This window comes from Aspergillus caelatus (assembly GCF_009193585.1).
Source record: "Aspergillus caelatus strain CBS 763.97 unplaced genomic scaffold BDV27scaffold_153, whole genome shotgun sequence".
Taxonomy (NCBI): domain Eukaryota; kingdom Fungi; phylum Ascomycota; class Eurotiomycetes; order Eurotiales; family Aspergillaceae; genus Aspergillus; species Aspergillus caelatus.
The window spans coordinates 72,130-88,288 of NW_022475416.1; the positions used below are offsets into that span (position 1 = coordinate 72,130).

At 47.2% G+C, this 16,159-nt stretch overlaps 4 protein-coding genes across 4 annotated transcripts; 1 reads left to right on the plus strand and 3 right to left on the minus strand.

Moving 5' to 3' along the window:
* Positions 1-5,126: 5,126 nt before the first annotated feature.
* BDV27DRAFT_22719 (MBL fold metallo-hydrolase) lies at positions 5,127-6,671 on the minus strand. The gene is made up of 4 exons (XM_032076065.1): positions 6,406-6,671; positions 6,203-6,350; positions 5,767-6,132; positions 5,127-5,698 (listed from the first exon to the last, which is right to left on the minus strand). The coding sequence occupies exons 1-4, from the start codon at positions 6,631-6,633 to the stop codon at positions 5,406-5,408; spliced, it is 1,035 nt and encodes a 344-aa protein (XP_031925167.1). The 5' UTR covers positions 6,634-6,671; the 3' UTR covers positions 5,127-5,405.
* A 417-nt stretch (positions 6,672-7,088) lies between these two features.
* Positions 7,089-8,258, minus strand: BDV27DRAFT_160118 (uncharacterized protein; the record flags this gene model as incomplete). Its single annotated transcript, XM_032072978.1, has 4 exons — positions 7,089-7,651; positions 7,710-7,797; positions 7,859-8,000; positions 8,056-8,258. 4 exons carry the CDS (start codon positions 8,256-8,258, stop codon positions 7,089-7,091), a joined length of 996 nt encoding a protein of 331 aa, XP_031925168.1.
* Positions 8,259-9,927: 1,669 nt separating this feature from the next.
* BDV27DRAFT_22729 (CIA30 family protein) lies at positions 9,928-11,438 on the plus strand. The gene is made up of 3 exons (XM_032076066.1): positions 9,928-10,233; positions 10,312-10,545; positions 10,635-11,438. The coding sequence occupies exons 1-3, from the start codon at positions 10,146-10,148 to the stop codon at positions 11,354-11,356; spliced, it is 1,044 nt and encodes a 347-aa protein (XP_031925169.1). The 5' UTR covers positions 9,928-10,145; the 3' UTR covers positions 11,357-11,438.
* Positions 11,439-11,518: 80 nt separating this feature from the next.
* On the minus strand, positions 11,519-14,002 carry BDV27DRAFT_147312 (phosphoribosylaminoimidazolesuccinocarboxamide synthase; the record flags this gene model as incomplete). The annotated part of the gene is made up of 5 exons (XM_032070719.1): positions 11,519-11,895; positions 12,024-12,399; positions 12,489-12,675; positions 12,930-12,934; positions 12,971-14,002. 5 exons carry the CDS (start codon positions 14,000-14,002, stop codon positions 11,519-11,521), a joined length of 1,977 nt encoding a protein of 658 aa, XP_031925170.1.
* Between the last annotated feature and the right edge of the window lie 2,157 nt (positions 14,003-16,159).

A 16,159-nucleotide genomic window follows, 5' to 3' on the forward strand; every position in this document is an offset into this window, starting at 1 on the left:
CGGAAGATGTTGCCGGTCTCGCCTTATCTACGTGCATGGTGCTAGTTGTGCGACGGCGCTAAGGACAATTGTCCGCCCGGATATTACTTTGACATTGTGGAATATATTTCCTGATGTCCTTAAATCTTCAACTACGACGTACCTATACCAAAATGTCGACAGATAGCACCGTCATGCGCGAGAGAATGGCGCTATCTCAAATGGATCACCGAGGTCTTCCGTGGTTCTGAATGAAACATAGCTAACGAGCTGTACCTACAGTAGCACCTCTTTTAGCCCGCTCACTAACCGCTAGTAACAGAAACGGGGAAATTACTTCCCACTCACCGATGCTAAATTGCAAATAATCCCCCCAATCCCCACCGGCGATCGCCCGTCGCCAAGCTGTCTCATCGAGGATCGTGGTGAGGGATTTTCTTCCAGTACGGTCGTATTATCGTCGCTTCCCGAGGTTGCTCCATGGTTTGGGTGTGGTCTTGTTCGCCGTCTTGGACCTCTTATATTTTCTAGATACAGAATTGATCTCGGTTGTGCTTGCCAAGAGCCAAGACATTGTCCATCGGGACAGCCATTGGGAAGGGGAATCAATTATTGTCTATCTATACATAAATCACGGGGATTCCGTTCATGTCACACCTGCAGGACTGCACAAGAATACGACATCGGCTTGCCCCAGATGGGGGCGTTTGCTCATCGAGATCCCATTTGCAGTTTAGACGGAGGCACATCATCTCTTAGCGAAATCCTTCCCACCTTTCCTTTCCTGTACAAGACGGCTGCGCTCAGACGAAGCTACTAACGTGTCCTGCTACTATGAGAGATTTTCCCCCATTATTAGGCCCTTTTCTCTCTACGGTGCCACGGTGGCAGCGGGCAACGCCAGCGTGACGCCAATCGGCTTGTTCAATTATATTACTCCATGGAAATCATAGATAATCGGTCATAAGATGATAAGAGCACCGTGCAGCTACCAATTGCCAAATCAAAAGGGGAAACACAGTGGTCGTCTCGGGGTAAGGCCGAGCCCCGACTCGGAGATGATCTGACCATCAGTTGCCTCCAACCCATAGCTCGCTGCCCCCATTGTCCCTGCGTCATATTGTGCGTGATTGTCATTCATAACCATTATTTAGGATTCTGCATCGGCTACACGCGGTCTCGTCGCCGCTCTAAGGGACTTCTTCTACGAGTAGTGCGAACGGTTATCTCGGCGTGCAACATGACGACCGGAAATTAAATTCTAGCATTGAGAAATCAACGCAATTCTTTTTTCTTTCCAGGCCCTAATCTCCATGAAAATTTCAATAATTTATGAGAGGTTTCCATAAACCGGGTGCATCTGACATGACATCGGGATATTTCACTCCTCGGCAAGGTCCTGGTCTCGGCCCAGCCCCCAAACTCGCCGCCATCGGCGTCGCGGGAATCGGCACGCGATGGCCGCCTTCCCTTCCCTATCACAATCATCCTATTTGGCGCTGATTTTTCTCAAGACGTTTTCTAGCGTTTCTACCTAACTGTCTATCCCTGGATATGATCACGCGACTCCGTCGATGTTCCATGGTTGGAGCAGTCGGTCAGCGACTAAGAACTTTCGTTCGGCGGTTGACGCCGCCGCGACCCAAGATTAAAAATCTGTCAAGGCAAGATGCTCCATGAGACAAGTCTCTACCGACCATGTTGTTTCGGATGCTCCTGTGCCATGCAGTATGTATAGAACCATGCAGGAACTATGCTGGGAATTGGTCCGCCAAGGGAATAGAATGCAATAGGGTCGACGAATAACCTTCCTAGCGGAATTCTGGGCCCGCGATCAGAATCTCCCTAGGGAATATGATATCAGCGCCCGACAAATAGTTGTCTCAAGCCTGGGTCGTCGCAATAACGGAGGTCTATCGATTTGACCTGCAGAGTGTATGCTAAAGTATATTCAACCTATAGTAGGCTGTGTAACGCTCGCTGCCAAGGGATCTTCAGCATGGATATTCCCCGCATGATACCGTACATCCTGTATGTACGACCGTCTATCTGATCTCATCTGTATGTCCCGGCTCTCGTTAATGCAAGAATGCCAACCTCCTTGCGTGATGGAAGTCTGCCAGGCTGCGTCCCACAGGACTGGGAATAGAATGGCACATCGACCCTGCAGACTTGTTCATTGGAATGCTTGGGACCGTGTAAACGAGCTCTGCGACGTCATCGGAAGGTGCTCCCGACATACAGAGGCATACATGCACGCCTACTCAACCTCATACATACAGCACCCCATACGTCCCGGCCAAGCCAGGCAATGCAAGGCGAATCATCCCCCTCGGAAAAAAGCTGCTCCAAACCCTCCTAGAAGGCAGCAGGGACCTACGGGTGCATACACCATACAGTCCCCCGAAACGAGTTTCCGATCGACATCAGCGCGCTGATCGCTATCTGCCTACGACCAAATGCCTAAGCGGGCGATACCGCCGACGCCCCCATGATGTCAAAGTGTTCTATATTCAGTATACTTCGAGACATACGTAGGCCCTTTGTACACGCTGTTCAGATCCAAGACAATGGCAGTAGATGATTGATGGATGAATTGGAAAGACAATGATCCAACCCAGCCACCAGTTCAGGCAACACAGATTGTTGAACGTTCACTTGTAGTTGACAGGCAGTGATCGACAATGCGTCAGGGGCTGTGATGAACTTATTTCTTCACCGCCAAGAGGTGAAGTGTTCGTTCGCAGTGAACTGTATGGGGTCAAGAAGCCCGCATTGAGGGGTAATGCTCTGATGCATTCCGTGAGTTCATCACAAGAGATGAGTTGTCTCTAAAACACAGGGGTGTGTGTGTCGATTGTGACGACCCAACCACCTAGAAAATGAAGCAATCCATTGACCCCGCCAAGCAAATGATGTGCAGTATCAGCAAGGCTGGTTCTTGGCGGATTTCCCCCTTGGGGCAGGTTCAGTCTCTCAATAGCCCAAACTGCATCGTCAAATGGATCTCAATCCGACGATAAGGGAGAAACCGAAATGAAATCAATTACCTTGCAAATGACATAACAAGAATAATCAGACCACTATCGCTACACCTACCTCAAAGCCTCGCCGACTACTCAGCTTGGCAAGCAACGTTAGTGCGTCGTTTTCGACATCTCCCCCATGGAGTACTCCATATTTTTGCCCCCTACCCCTATAATATAACTCACATAATAATAATAATAATAATAATAATAATAATAGTAATAAGACCACAACCACCAAATAATGAACAAATAAATCAAAATTAATGAGTAGGATTATCCACCCCAAACCAACCTCATGATTCCACGTAGGAGAAGACGATGATGAACAATTCCCATTCCTCCCCCAACCATCTGACTTTTCTCCTGAAATTCCAATCCCGCCAAGGCCCAAAAAAAAAAAAAAAAAAAAAAAGACCCATGCATTCCTCTACAAACAACTATCGTTTCTTGGCAATTTCTCCTCCCCGAATTGAAGGGATACGCACTGCCCCCTCTCTCTCTCTCTCTCTCTCTCCAGACCAGACAAGAAAATACAAGAAAATAGACCCGAAAATCAGTAGATAGTAACAGCGATAGTAGTCTCCGCCAAGGGAAAAAAAAAAAAAAAGTTATCGTGTGTCGTGTCATTGATCGACGAGGGAGGCGGAGTTTCAATGTATGTTATACGTAGTATGTTATGTAGTTTGTTTTGCTTGATAAGATGAGTCTTTGTTTTTTATTTTTTACCTTTTTTTTCTTTGGCGCATTTTTGAGTTGAGTTGGGATTGTTGGGGGGGATGGGTTCGGGCGATTATTGTTTTTTTTATTTTTTTTTTTTTATTGGGATATAGTTTCCTTTATTTTATTTTATTTGTTGTATTTTATTCTTATTTTTTATGTTTTTTGAGGATAGGTAGGTAGAGAGGAAGAGAGGTTGATAGGATAGGATAGGTAGAGAAATTGAGGGATCTAGATCGGGGCTGTTTGTTTGCCCTGTTCAGTTCCGCCGTGGCTTGTCTTGGAAGATGGGGGATCTAGATTTGACATATCCATTCTATCTTGGATCCTACATAACTACACAGTACATAGTACACAGTATACAGTAGTAAGTACGTAGTTCTCCTACCCAACCCATACCATTAAACATGGAGTACAGGTATACAACATATCAAACCCAGGAGAAACACAACCACCTCCTTCCTCCACAATAGATAGTAAAACAAGTAGAACTAAGAAAGGGGATGAAATTACATCATCATCATCATCATCATCATCATCATCATCTGACAATCTCTTTCAATCAATCAATCAATCAATCAGTCTTGATTGACTTCTGCAATGCCACCACCGTTTTCAACGCCCCGGTCCACTTTGCATTTCTGCCTAGTTTGGCCGTGGTATTTCTTGGCTACTGGGGGGGAAAAGAGGGGGAGAAAAGTCGGCTGCGGTATGTTTGAAACAGGGTGTGTGTTTGGGTTGAATGCGGCGGGTATTTGGGTCGCGTTTGAGAATGTAGGTTTGGATGGGTGTGTGATGTTAGTGTGGGAGGGTTTGGGGTTTGGTTTCAGGTGGAGGTATGTATGTGGTTGGTGTTGGTTGTAGCTTGTAAAGAGTGAGTGGTTTGGGTGTGGTGTTTGTTGGAGGTAGGTGATTTTATCTTGTAGTGTAGTGGGTTGGTGTAGGTAGTGGCCAGTATGGAGTGATGCGTGGGATTGTTAATTTTATATATATGTCTGTATTGTTTCGGTTCTATTATATGTAGTTTAGATGTGTCTGGTGTTTTGTGGTGCTGTGAGTGTGAGTGGAATATATATTTGTTGTTTCGATATGTATATAGATATTAGTTTCGGATGAACAGCATGACATATATATATATATATACCTGCATAATAAGAGCTGTGTGATGTTAGTTAAAACATATATATAACTTATTTGTATCAATATATCAAACATTGTCAGTGGCTGGCTTGATCTCTACCTACCTACCTGCTGGCTTTGGTCAATTGTGCAATGTGAAGTTTAGGCAATATATCGAGATACGAAGGTCCCTTTTCATGTCTAGGATACTCGTAAAGATGAGTATTTGATATCCATAGTGCCGTTCTGTAGACGAGGACACAATTGGGACAATGATAGTCATATTCATCAGGTGCAATATCGATATGTGTGTGTATGTGTATAGAACCACCTTCCGACAGTGAGAAGTTCTGTCCAACCTGTGGTTTTGTGTGAGAATATATATCTCCTGCAATTGAACTGAATCTCGATTGATAGGTTTGCCATCTAGTAGAAAACACCGTAGAGCAGTAGAGGACAAGTTATGTAGAAGCAGGATGTCCCTTCTGTAGAGAAGAATATCCCAATGAAAGCCCAGGGACAAGGCGGCCTATGATATACTGCAACACGCAAGAAATGCCACTAGAAAGAAATCCTCGCACCCACAGTGCAAGGTACCAGACTCCCAGGCATATGTTTCTCAATCGCAAACTTAGCCCTCCAACCAGAGCAATGCCCCGGCAGCAGAACAGCAGGGTCTAGTCTCTGAAGGTCTTTGACAGTACTTTCCGTGTCGGCTGCAGTGCTAGTAGCAAGATGAAAGCCCCCAACAACCGCATAAAGAGGAACAGAGCCATCGAGGCTTTCAACCGCATGTCGAGAGCAATTGACGACACCTGCATGACTGCAGCCTGTGAACAGGACGACTCCTTTGCCTGGAAAGGTAACGCGTTAGAGACCACCCAGAGTAGAAGACCATAAGGATGATTCATTGGAAGCATACCCTTAAGATTACACATGAGAAAACGCTCGTCGGAAATAAGCTCATCAGAAAACCAATCCTTTTCCTCCTTGTCAAAGCGCATACCTCCTTTGACACCGTTTTCATACGCCGTCTGGCGGGGGATTTCGCCAGAGACCAGAAAGAAGTTGTCAAGCACAGTGTGTGCCTCATCATGCTTTTGGATGGCTCCCCCAGCTGCTTCGAGTTCCTCGAAGGTAGGATCCGCCTGAAGGGAAACGATGCTTGGACCCAGGGCAAGTCCGCGATAGTCGGGACGGTCAGGATGAAGATCTACTGACACTTTGTCTGTATGACCCTTGGCTTTTTTGGCCTCGGTTATCAATTCAATGGCTCGGGAAAGGCCGCCTGGGTTCTGTTAGCAGAGTTACATGAGAGAAAATCCATGAAGAATCAGTGAAACATAAGCTGTGCATACCGGAATGGTCCCGATGCCAATGGGATAATTGAACTAGCTCAACAGAAGACAGATCCGGCCGTAACCGCTTGACATTCCTCTCCCATATCTCGCCTTCAGGACCTGCATCGAACAGAACTGAGTGCTTTACATCGCCTTTTGTAGCTGTCTAGAGACAATCAGTATATATTGCCATCGATTCTTCCGGACGAAATGGAACATACCACAAGGATGGACAGTCCATGCGCCGAACAGCAAATGTCTTCCATCTGCAATTCCTTTTTGGCTTCACCTCGGTCATCTACTTCATGTGTTGAGTGTAGAGCAAGAGAACCCATCAGACCCGATACCTGGACGGTGTCCGGGGCAGGTGGGGAGAGGGGATCCAGCTCATTGTCGATGATAACAAGGGCTTCGAGAGAATCGACTTCTACGAGGCTTAGACTAGACATGTCTGTGACGTATCAACATGGGTCGAAGAGGACTCCCTTTTCTCTACTTCGTGAGGGGGTCGTGTGTTTTCTGTTACTATGAGCGGAAGGATTTAATGGAAACGTCAAATGCGGGGACGGAGGATAATTGTTCTTCCTTAGCCCTAAGATGACTACACTCATTACAGGGCGTGATAAATGTCGCTTTTTGGTTTGATTATCTACATATTGAAAAGACTGGGATATTCTACTTGTAGGCATCGGTTATCTCTGATGATCTAGGTGTATTCTGTTAGCTGGTTATAGATGTATGCGTGTCAACAGAGCAAGATGCATCGCAGGGAGATCTAGACCATTGTTATGACCCTCCTTAGCAATAGCAAGTACATGGTATATAACGAAGACATGTTATATAGCAAAGATATGACCAACTTCCATTCAATTTCCGTACAATTTCCATCAAACCGTTTATACTATCACTTGCTCTCATTGTTTGACCCAACCGACCCATCCACAATTAGGGGTCCCTCCCAGGTGGTGGCGGCCGAGTGCTGCTGATGCTCAAGCTGGCCCTCACTAGATGCCTGTTGGTCCTCATCAATAGCCTGTTCCAAAACCGGAACGTTACTGGCCTCCGCCTGCACAGGGTAGCTCTGCGCCTCCCAATTATGCGGATATGGGGCCACCGGGTAATTGTTATATCCCATCTGCTCGGAATAGTTCTGCTGCCCCCAAACGGGTGGATAAGGGCCAGGGGCACCAGCCATATAAGGGTTCATATAAGAACCAGAGGTGGGTTCGCTCGGAGTGGCCTGCTGGTACAGATACCCCTGTGGTGGCATCTGAAGGTAGTGCATCGGGGGAATAGGCATCGGGGGACACGGCACCGGAGGATATGCCACCTGAGTGTAGGGCACCTGAGGATAAAGCATCGGGGGGTATGCCACCTGGGAATAGGGCGCCTGGGGATGTACCATCTGTGCTATCTGTGCTATCTGTGCTGTCTGTGGCGCCTGGGACCCACTGGCAGGCTGATTCCCTAAATAACATATTAGCATATTGAAGCAAGTCCTTCATAGACAATTATGAGTACTTACTATTCCCGACTGCCATCTCAACCCTCAGAGGGCGGCCGTGCAGCTGTCGCTTCTCCATGCTGAGAGCTGCTTGGGCATGTCCAGGACGCTGTAGAGTGTTAGTTTCATGCTGCAGGCAGCTTGAAAGAAGCATATGATAGATGACTTACTTCGTACTGGACGAACGCCCCAGGCAGTTGCCGGCCTAGCTTGGTTCTGCTGTACTTGAGCGCCACATAACAGGATCCGTGCTTCTTGAATGCTTCATGCAAATCATGCATGAGCGTTTGTTGCTCGACGGTGACCGAAAGACTGAGAGTATGTTAGCATTCTATCAACATCGACGAGCAAGAGGAGTGATACATACTTTCCAACGAAGAGCCGGGCAGTCAGGCCATGACGTTGTTGGACCTCATCGAATGTGATTTGAGGTTCATTCTCAAGTGGAGGGTAAAACTCGTTGATCGGACGGTTAGGGTGGGGAGGCTGAGGGTAGATGTTCGTTTGTTGGATATTGTTGTTGTTATTGATGTTGTTGTTGATGTTGACGTTGTTGATGTAGGGAGCCATCTTGATGGATGTCTTATAGTTGATTGATATGGTATAGAAGATATGACTATGGAAAGAATATTTGTATAGTTTGGTGATAGGTGGGTGTGTATGGTGATGGATGGGTATGTATGAGTGGAGTAGAGAAGAGAATAGGGAAACAGAAAGAAAAGATCACTCGTCTGGCTTACAAACGTGCACTCAGGAACTCACAGTTAGCTCAGAATTTGATAATCATTTTCTTTTCTTTAATTTATGGATTGATCTGTGTAGGCTTCTATGAAAACCTAGGAACATAATCAAATCCACGGTCCAGTTATGGGGAGAGGCTCCCCATGGCCCGCTACCATGGCTACTAGATAGAATAAACGAGAGTAGGGGATACTAGAGAAGAGGCTATGCATCCGTTGGGTATTCCGAATCGGCTTGAGAGAGCTGCTGGTTTAACGGCGAGTTTAACGGCGGCTTTCATAGTCATGACGAGATGCTAACGACTCTTTGCAGAACTCTATACCACCTAGTAATGCCTAGCACATACAAGTAGTACATAAACAGCACAAGAAACAGAATGGCTCAACATTTGGGATAGTTTGGTAATGTTTCAGGCAGACCTTGGAGAAATTTTTACATAAACGGGAACCCTAACTCGCTGGAGGAGGGACCAAGGGCGTTACACTTCAGCCTCAAGTGTTGAGGCTATCACTCGATTCAATAAAAATAACTAATAATGCTGTGTGAATAAAAAAAAGGCGATATTACGGTTCATTGGCTCCACAACTTAACTGCATTTATTTCAAACTTCTACATTGACCTTAGAAACGCCCACCTCAACGTAGTCAAGGAACTCCTGGACCAAGGAACCAAAGCTTGTTTCTCCCATACTACTGCCAGAGATGCAAGAAGAGCCGCAGGCCAGGGTCGACCTGTCTTAGAGAAACCTGGGGTCTGAAAGCTAGACTTGCCCATTTGTTATCCTCTCGACCATTCCCAAGTCTCTGTTTTTCAAAATTCTCTAAGGTACACTTCTGGCCGACCAATAATAAATGGAATAAAATACCATTCATATTTATTACTGGGAACCCACAGCAGTTTTTGATTATGATGACTATTGTATGTTATCCTATCCGGACGTCATCACTGATTTTTACTGGGGATAAAAGCACAAGGACAATATTTCACATTAAAGGTGGGCGCCACTGATACTTCCATGTAACGCTATTGAGTCAGGACATAATTACTAGTATTGAAAAGCTCGTTTTTGATAAACTCCCATGGATGTCGTTGTTCTGAAGTTGTATAGATGGGTTTCCCGATTGGGATGATTTAGGGCTGAATTTGGCTCGGCGTCTATACTGGTGCTTTCACGCAGTTGAACGATGCCTAGGTGAAGATATGCTGCTCTACAAACAGTTCGGACTTTTTTTGCATAGCATGTAAATGCACTATTAATATGTAAGTCATTTTTTCAACTCCTACTTTTAGAAGTATACTATCTAGTTCCCAAATAACACCTCTAATTTAGCGTAAATAAAGTTGACTTGGAGTACCACACGATCTGTTGGTCGCGCCGCGGGTCTCCCACAAAGTCGTCTTATGCCTACAGCAAGAGTTTAAAAAGGCAAATGGAGGTCTGTCATGTACGGGTAAAGATGATGGCATCACGAACCCGATGGCTACCTAGTAAAATACTCTTTAAAGTGTTTGATACTCGTAACGACGCATTTAATTTCTTTAATGCAAATCCTTGAGCCTGAAGGCGGTGAGCGGGGATTCAGTTTATCAATCAGTTCGAACTCACGCGACGTCATTTCAATCGTCCCCGAATTCCGAGTTTCTTCCCTGCCGACCATTTTATTTGGACTTTGAACTACCAAGTCTCTCCTTGAAAACGGTCATACCAATCGCACCATGTTTCCCACGGCAAGGTGCTTCGCTGCGAAGCCCGCAGGGTTCTTCAAGCGCAGCGCAGACGAACTGGGCCGCCTGTCAAAAATCGGTACTTAAATCCCCCCATTTCCTACGGTCGGACCCCCGATTTGCTCTTGCGATCGATCTGCTAATACCTTGGTTCTAGCCTGGAACTCGGAAGCCTTACATACCCCAACGAAACCCTACGTCCTCCTCGACTTCGAAGATGATTCCACTGTCGCCGGATGCAAGACAATGGCCGACCGCGCCGTCGGAGGATTCAGCACTGCCAGTTTAGACTACGTCCCTGCCGACCCAGCGACTCATTCGCCCGCACACGCTCGATTCCACGGAAGTATCTCGACGAAGCTACCCAATAACTGGCGCGTAGAACGGACGGGTACGATGACCTTTTCCCTCCCCCCCCCGCCCCCGGAATCCAACTCTGCGTGTAAACAAGAAATTGACAACAGAGCGATGAAAAAATAGGATACGCGGCTTTCCGTAACAAAGACCGGGGCCTGTGGCTCTTTGGACGACTTTTCTGGGATATGGATCCCTATTCTTACCTCGCTTTGCGCGTTAAGTCCGACGGACGTAGGTACACTGTGAATATTCAGACGGATTCGATCGTCGAGACGGATATCCACCAGCACCGACTGTATACTCGGCATCATAGGGTTCAGGAGGCTTCGGATGAGTACCTCTCGTCGCATGCGGCTGATGAGGCGGCGGAGTCGTCGGAGTTGGAGGAGGAGGACGTGTATCCAAGCCGCATGCCGGCTTCTCTTTCTGATGTTCCGCCAGAATCGACTATCATGTCGACGTCGACCAGTACGGAGACAGCGGGAACGACGGGTTGGGAGACGATCTTGTTACCGCTTAACGCGTTCGTGCGGACGAACCATGGATTGGTGGTTGAGCCACAGACGTCTATCCTGCGGCAGCGGGTGAAGAGTATCGGTATTGGACTTACAGATCGGGTGGAGGGTCCATATGATCTGCGGATCCATAAGATCTGGGCTACGAATGGTATGAGTGAGGCGGAGATCGAGGAGGAGAGACGTATCTGTGGCGCGGATGCGTTGCCTCTGGACGAGGGCGTCCGGACTGGCTGGACGCAGGGGTCTGCGCAACAGCATGCGAGTCAAGCGGAGGCGCCAAAAGCGAAGAAGGGATTGAAGGCGTTGCGTTCCGAGTGGGATCAGTGAATGGATATTAGGTTTAATTTGTATAGTAATTTCTATTTTTAGGTCTCTATACCAGTTTTCAACTTGACCAGTAAAGATTTCCAGACATTTTACAATTGAGCGTTATATATACGACATTTTCGTTTTGGCATATACCATCTCCCTGACTAGACTATAGCAGCCTTAGTTACCACCAGTGATCCGCTCCCACGCCTCACGGTATTTAGCGCTCGTCTTCTGCGCAATGTCGTCGGTCATGCGTACACCAGGCTTGCCCTTCAGTCCCTCGCTCGTCAACCAGTCACGCAAGAACTGCTTATCGAAGCTCTGCTGTCCACGACCAATCTCGTACGAGTCCTTAGGCCAGAAACGCGACGAATCAGGAGTGAGGACCTCATCGGCCAGCACAACCTCGTTAGTCTCAGGATCCAAACCGAACTCGAACTTCGTGTCGGCAATGATCACACCGCGAGTAAGGGCGTACTCGTGAGCGACCTTGTAAAGCTGAATCGCAAGAGAGGCGATCTGAGAGGCATATGGTTCACCGACAATAGCAACAGCTACAGAAACAAATGATTAGCCAATAATCCATGACCGCGGTGAAAAAAGAAAAAGGTAAAACAAGTTCAATCAACCAATGCCTCCGAAATCGGAACCTGGGAAGAAGTGGGGATATCGATAGACATACCCTGATCGGGATGGATGTTCTCATCATGCTCGCCCTGCTCCGCCTTGGTGCTGGGGGTGTAGATAGGACCATCGGGGAAAGCCTCGCTCTCCCGCAGACCCTCGGCGACCTTGATCCCGTGCACCGTGCCGGATTTCTTGTACTCGTTCCAGGCGGAGCCGGTGATGTAACCACGGACGATGGCCTCAATGGGGAGGATCTTCAGCTTGCGCACCTGCATACTTCTGTTCTGGAGGACAGGACGCAGCGACTCGGGGATCTGAGGCGGGAGGTCGAGGGTGAGGAAGTGGGTGCGGAGGGAGGGAATGGCATCGGAGAGGATCTTGAACCAGGTTTTCGTGCACAGGGTTAGGAGGATGCCTTTTTCGGGGATTCCCTTTCATTGTTATGTTAGTGGTACTCTTGAAAATTGAGGGAAATAGAGAGAGAGAGAGAGAGAAGTGAACAGGGAGAGGGGAGTGGTACATTCTCCATGATCACATCGTACGCGGAGATGCGGTCCGTTGCGACGAAGAGGAGGGTCTTCTCGTCGACATCGTACAGGTCGCGAACCTTGCCTCGAGCGATAAGAGGGAGGGCACCCTGAAGGTCGGTGTTTGTCAGAGCTTCAGACATGGTGGAATGTTGTGGAATTGAGGGTATGAAGAGGGAACTGTCTAGAGATGATGTCGAGTCATAAAAAGTTGGGGACGATAATCGATAAGCGGGTCACTTTTTTTGCGGCGGGGTTTCCGGCCTGAGGCAGGCCACCCCCGCCATATCAGAGAACTCTACCATCTATTCGTGAAGAAGGGGTATAATCGAGCGATTTTAAGTGGGAAGTGAATATGATCTATTTGTAAATTAAGCTTAAAGTAATACATCGCTCCCGACTCGTGGCTCACTGGTATCTTCTGTCCAGCTCACACAGCCTTCGTCGATGGAGATAGTAGAAGTTGCTAGTCTACAAATAGAGCCTGGCGAGCCTGGACGAACTCTTGTCTCTCCTTAGCCCATTCTGGTCTCACAGAAGATAATGGAGAAGGCTGTTCGGCACCAGGGAGGAGCATATCGGGATCGATTGTGCGAATTTTGGTACCACGAGGTAGTCGATGAGAATCTTCTGCATGCGGCCCTGCTTCGATGTGTTTGATCGTCTCCAATCCTTTAGCGTCAACTTTACTTTTCAGGAGCTCCCAGAATTCACGATCCGATAGACTCCATAGGACCTCTTCCTTCAATAATCCTCGTTGTACCAGATTCCCAATCAACTGACCTATCTTCCTGGACATGACGGCATGAGCCGGGTTGCACCACACATCCCTATCGCATTCGCCATAGGCCCTAGAATAAGCCAAGGCCAGATCAATGTCTTGAAGGACCAGCAAGCGATGTGGTGAAGACGCGTCCGGGAATGCTGTCACCGAGTCATACACGCGGCGCGCATCCTCTATCGCAAGCTTGCCGAAAGCGACTGCGCCTCGTAGAGAGTAATCGAGACGATCAGCGCAGAGGTGAGGAGCGGGACTCTCTACTAAAGGATAAAGCTCTTCATCGAACGGCTTTAGATCAACGAAGCCATGTTTGGTAAGTATCTGTGGCAGCTCAGTGGTCATGATATACCGTGACTTTTGGACCTCATGATAGCTCTCTCCGGGCTTTGACAAGGCTCCATCGACGTCATGGCTGAGTACTGTGTGGCTGATATCATGCAGAAGACCTGCAACTTGCTCTCCAACGCTAGCACCAACTTTGCGTACTAATAGCGACGCGCCTATGGAGTGCTCTAGTCGAGTCACTGTCTGGGTGATACCCAGCAGATCGGTTTGGCCGTGGAGACCGATGCCCGCGAGTCGGAGCAGCGCTGGACACCGCAGCAGCTCGGCTAGAACCGGCTCGGAAATGATGTGCTCCCCGTAGATTTTGTCCTGTATAACAACCGTATTGTCAGGGTGAAAAGTAAGGGTTTGGAAGGAACCCGCACTCAAAGAGGAAGACATCGTGTGGTGGAAGTCGAATATTTGTTTGTTTGGGGATACGTAAATGAAATGTTGGTCGATTTAGTTGGTCTTCTTAAGCTTGTCTGTTAGCGCATTCCTCTGCTTGGCTCTTTTGCCCAATGTTCGTTTCTCTTACTTCTGAACCCCGCATTCAAATCTCTGGGTGCGTCAGATTGATTTCCAACTCTTGAGGACTACTAGTTCCAAGGTTGAGTAACTGACCATTAACCGTGGAATGAGACAAGATTAGGTGTACGCTGGTACCTGAGGAGTGTTTATTGAAATTAACCAATAAAGGTGCAGATTATAGAAGGGACCAAGTTGATTGACAATCAGGTAGGAGAATAATCCCATTTATATAGGTGAGCCTGGTACCCATAACGTGACTCTCTTTAGAAATCACCTGGTACAGAATTCAAGTTAGATCATGACACCATAGCATCAAACAAGATAAGCATCTAGGACTTCCTCCAACTTGACGAGGTCTGTATCAGTAGCAATTCGAGGCAAGGGGTCAAAGAAAGAAAAAAACATTGCTATGACGTTGACGATAGCTAAAAAATAAATATAGCCCGTGGGTAAGGGCGAGAAGCATCACTGCCGAGAATAAAGACGAGATGACAGTCAATGCAGTCGACCTAAAATGGTCAGGATGCTCGGTAACACAACGCACAAGCATAAGACCAGAAGTGGCAATTAACTACGTAACAGCTTTTCGATAAGAGAGCGTCAGGAGTCCCTTACTGGGAGGATACGTAGTGGAGTCTTCCGTACTCTTATTTCATTGTCCACACCTTGAGGGAGAAAGAGCGTACGGCCAAGACGCAGCGATTGTCAACACTAGAGATGGACTGCTTCATCTATCCCACAAGCATGTTACCTGTGGTATTTTTATTGACACAGTAAGCCACGTAGCTTTTTCGTCGTCTTTTTCTCTTTGTTTTTCTCTGAACAAAGGTCAAACATAGCCAAAGAGGAGCCAAGCATCCAGCCCTAACTCTTGCAACATCCTTACAGAGACCCACCGCAACGGCTAGGGCTATCTTGTTAGTTCACAGAAAGGACCAATGACTATTAGCTGTAACTGAAAATAAGCTGAGTATCTAGCGGGTTAAAAGCTTGTCAGTCTTGACTTTCACTTGGCCCTTATCCTACTTGTCTCTATAGACTAGCAGGGAGTTGAATCCGTGTCCCTTTCAATTCAGTATCTCCAATCCGAGACAAACAACTCAAAGAGACTAACGTCAATAAGAGAAGAAGGCAAAACAAAGATTTTCTAATAACCAAGAGTGGGATAATGACGGACTACACTCCATTCATGAGCACTGTCGATGGTGTCGCCATTCCTGCCATGACCTGGTTGAATACGCTAAGTCATTTGAAAGAATGCATACGAATAAGAGCATCATCTGTTGGTCACCTAGAATGTTCAATTTAGTCATGGAAAAGAATCATTGGGCTTTGAATGTTTAAGTCCAGCCCGTGTTATGTTTCCCTGGTAACTCCTCGAGAAGTATTCAAACAAAGTCGTAGCAAACGCTCATAAAAACACATCTCATTAATCATATCATGTAGAAGCCGATAGCAGTATATTAAATAAACATAGACACATGTCTTTTTCATAGCCAGGGCGTTTTCATCACACCCTTCGTCATTTCCTGGACCATCAACCTGCTCAACAGTGGTTGGTAGACTTGCACCACCCCACACATATAGCCACGATGATAGCGATTATAAGAACTTCATCCACGATCAGTAAAGCCAATCTAGCCAAAGTCCAATGGGTAAACCTGTATACTTACTGCAAACAAGCAGAATATACCACTTATATCTCCTCGCATTACGAGCACTTATAATGGCATGGCCGATCTTTTCGTTGCCCTTCTCATAGTTCAATCGCGTTTCCTCCGCGTTTTCTTCGATTTTCTCAACTATTGGCTCGTGCGAGCGAACAAGCTCGGCTACTTCCTGAGAAAGCTCGCTAAGGGCCATCAGATCCTGTTCAATCTTGCGGATGGCAGCTGATCGCTCCAGGACAGCAGCCTGTGCATCTTTCGCCTGTCGAGTTCGAGCCCCTTGCACCTGTGACCAATTAGCTCATTATATTCCCATAAGTCCATAGCCCTTGGGACTTTTAAACTAGAATAGAATTAAAAA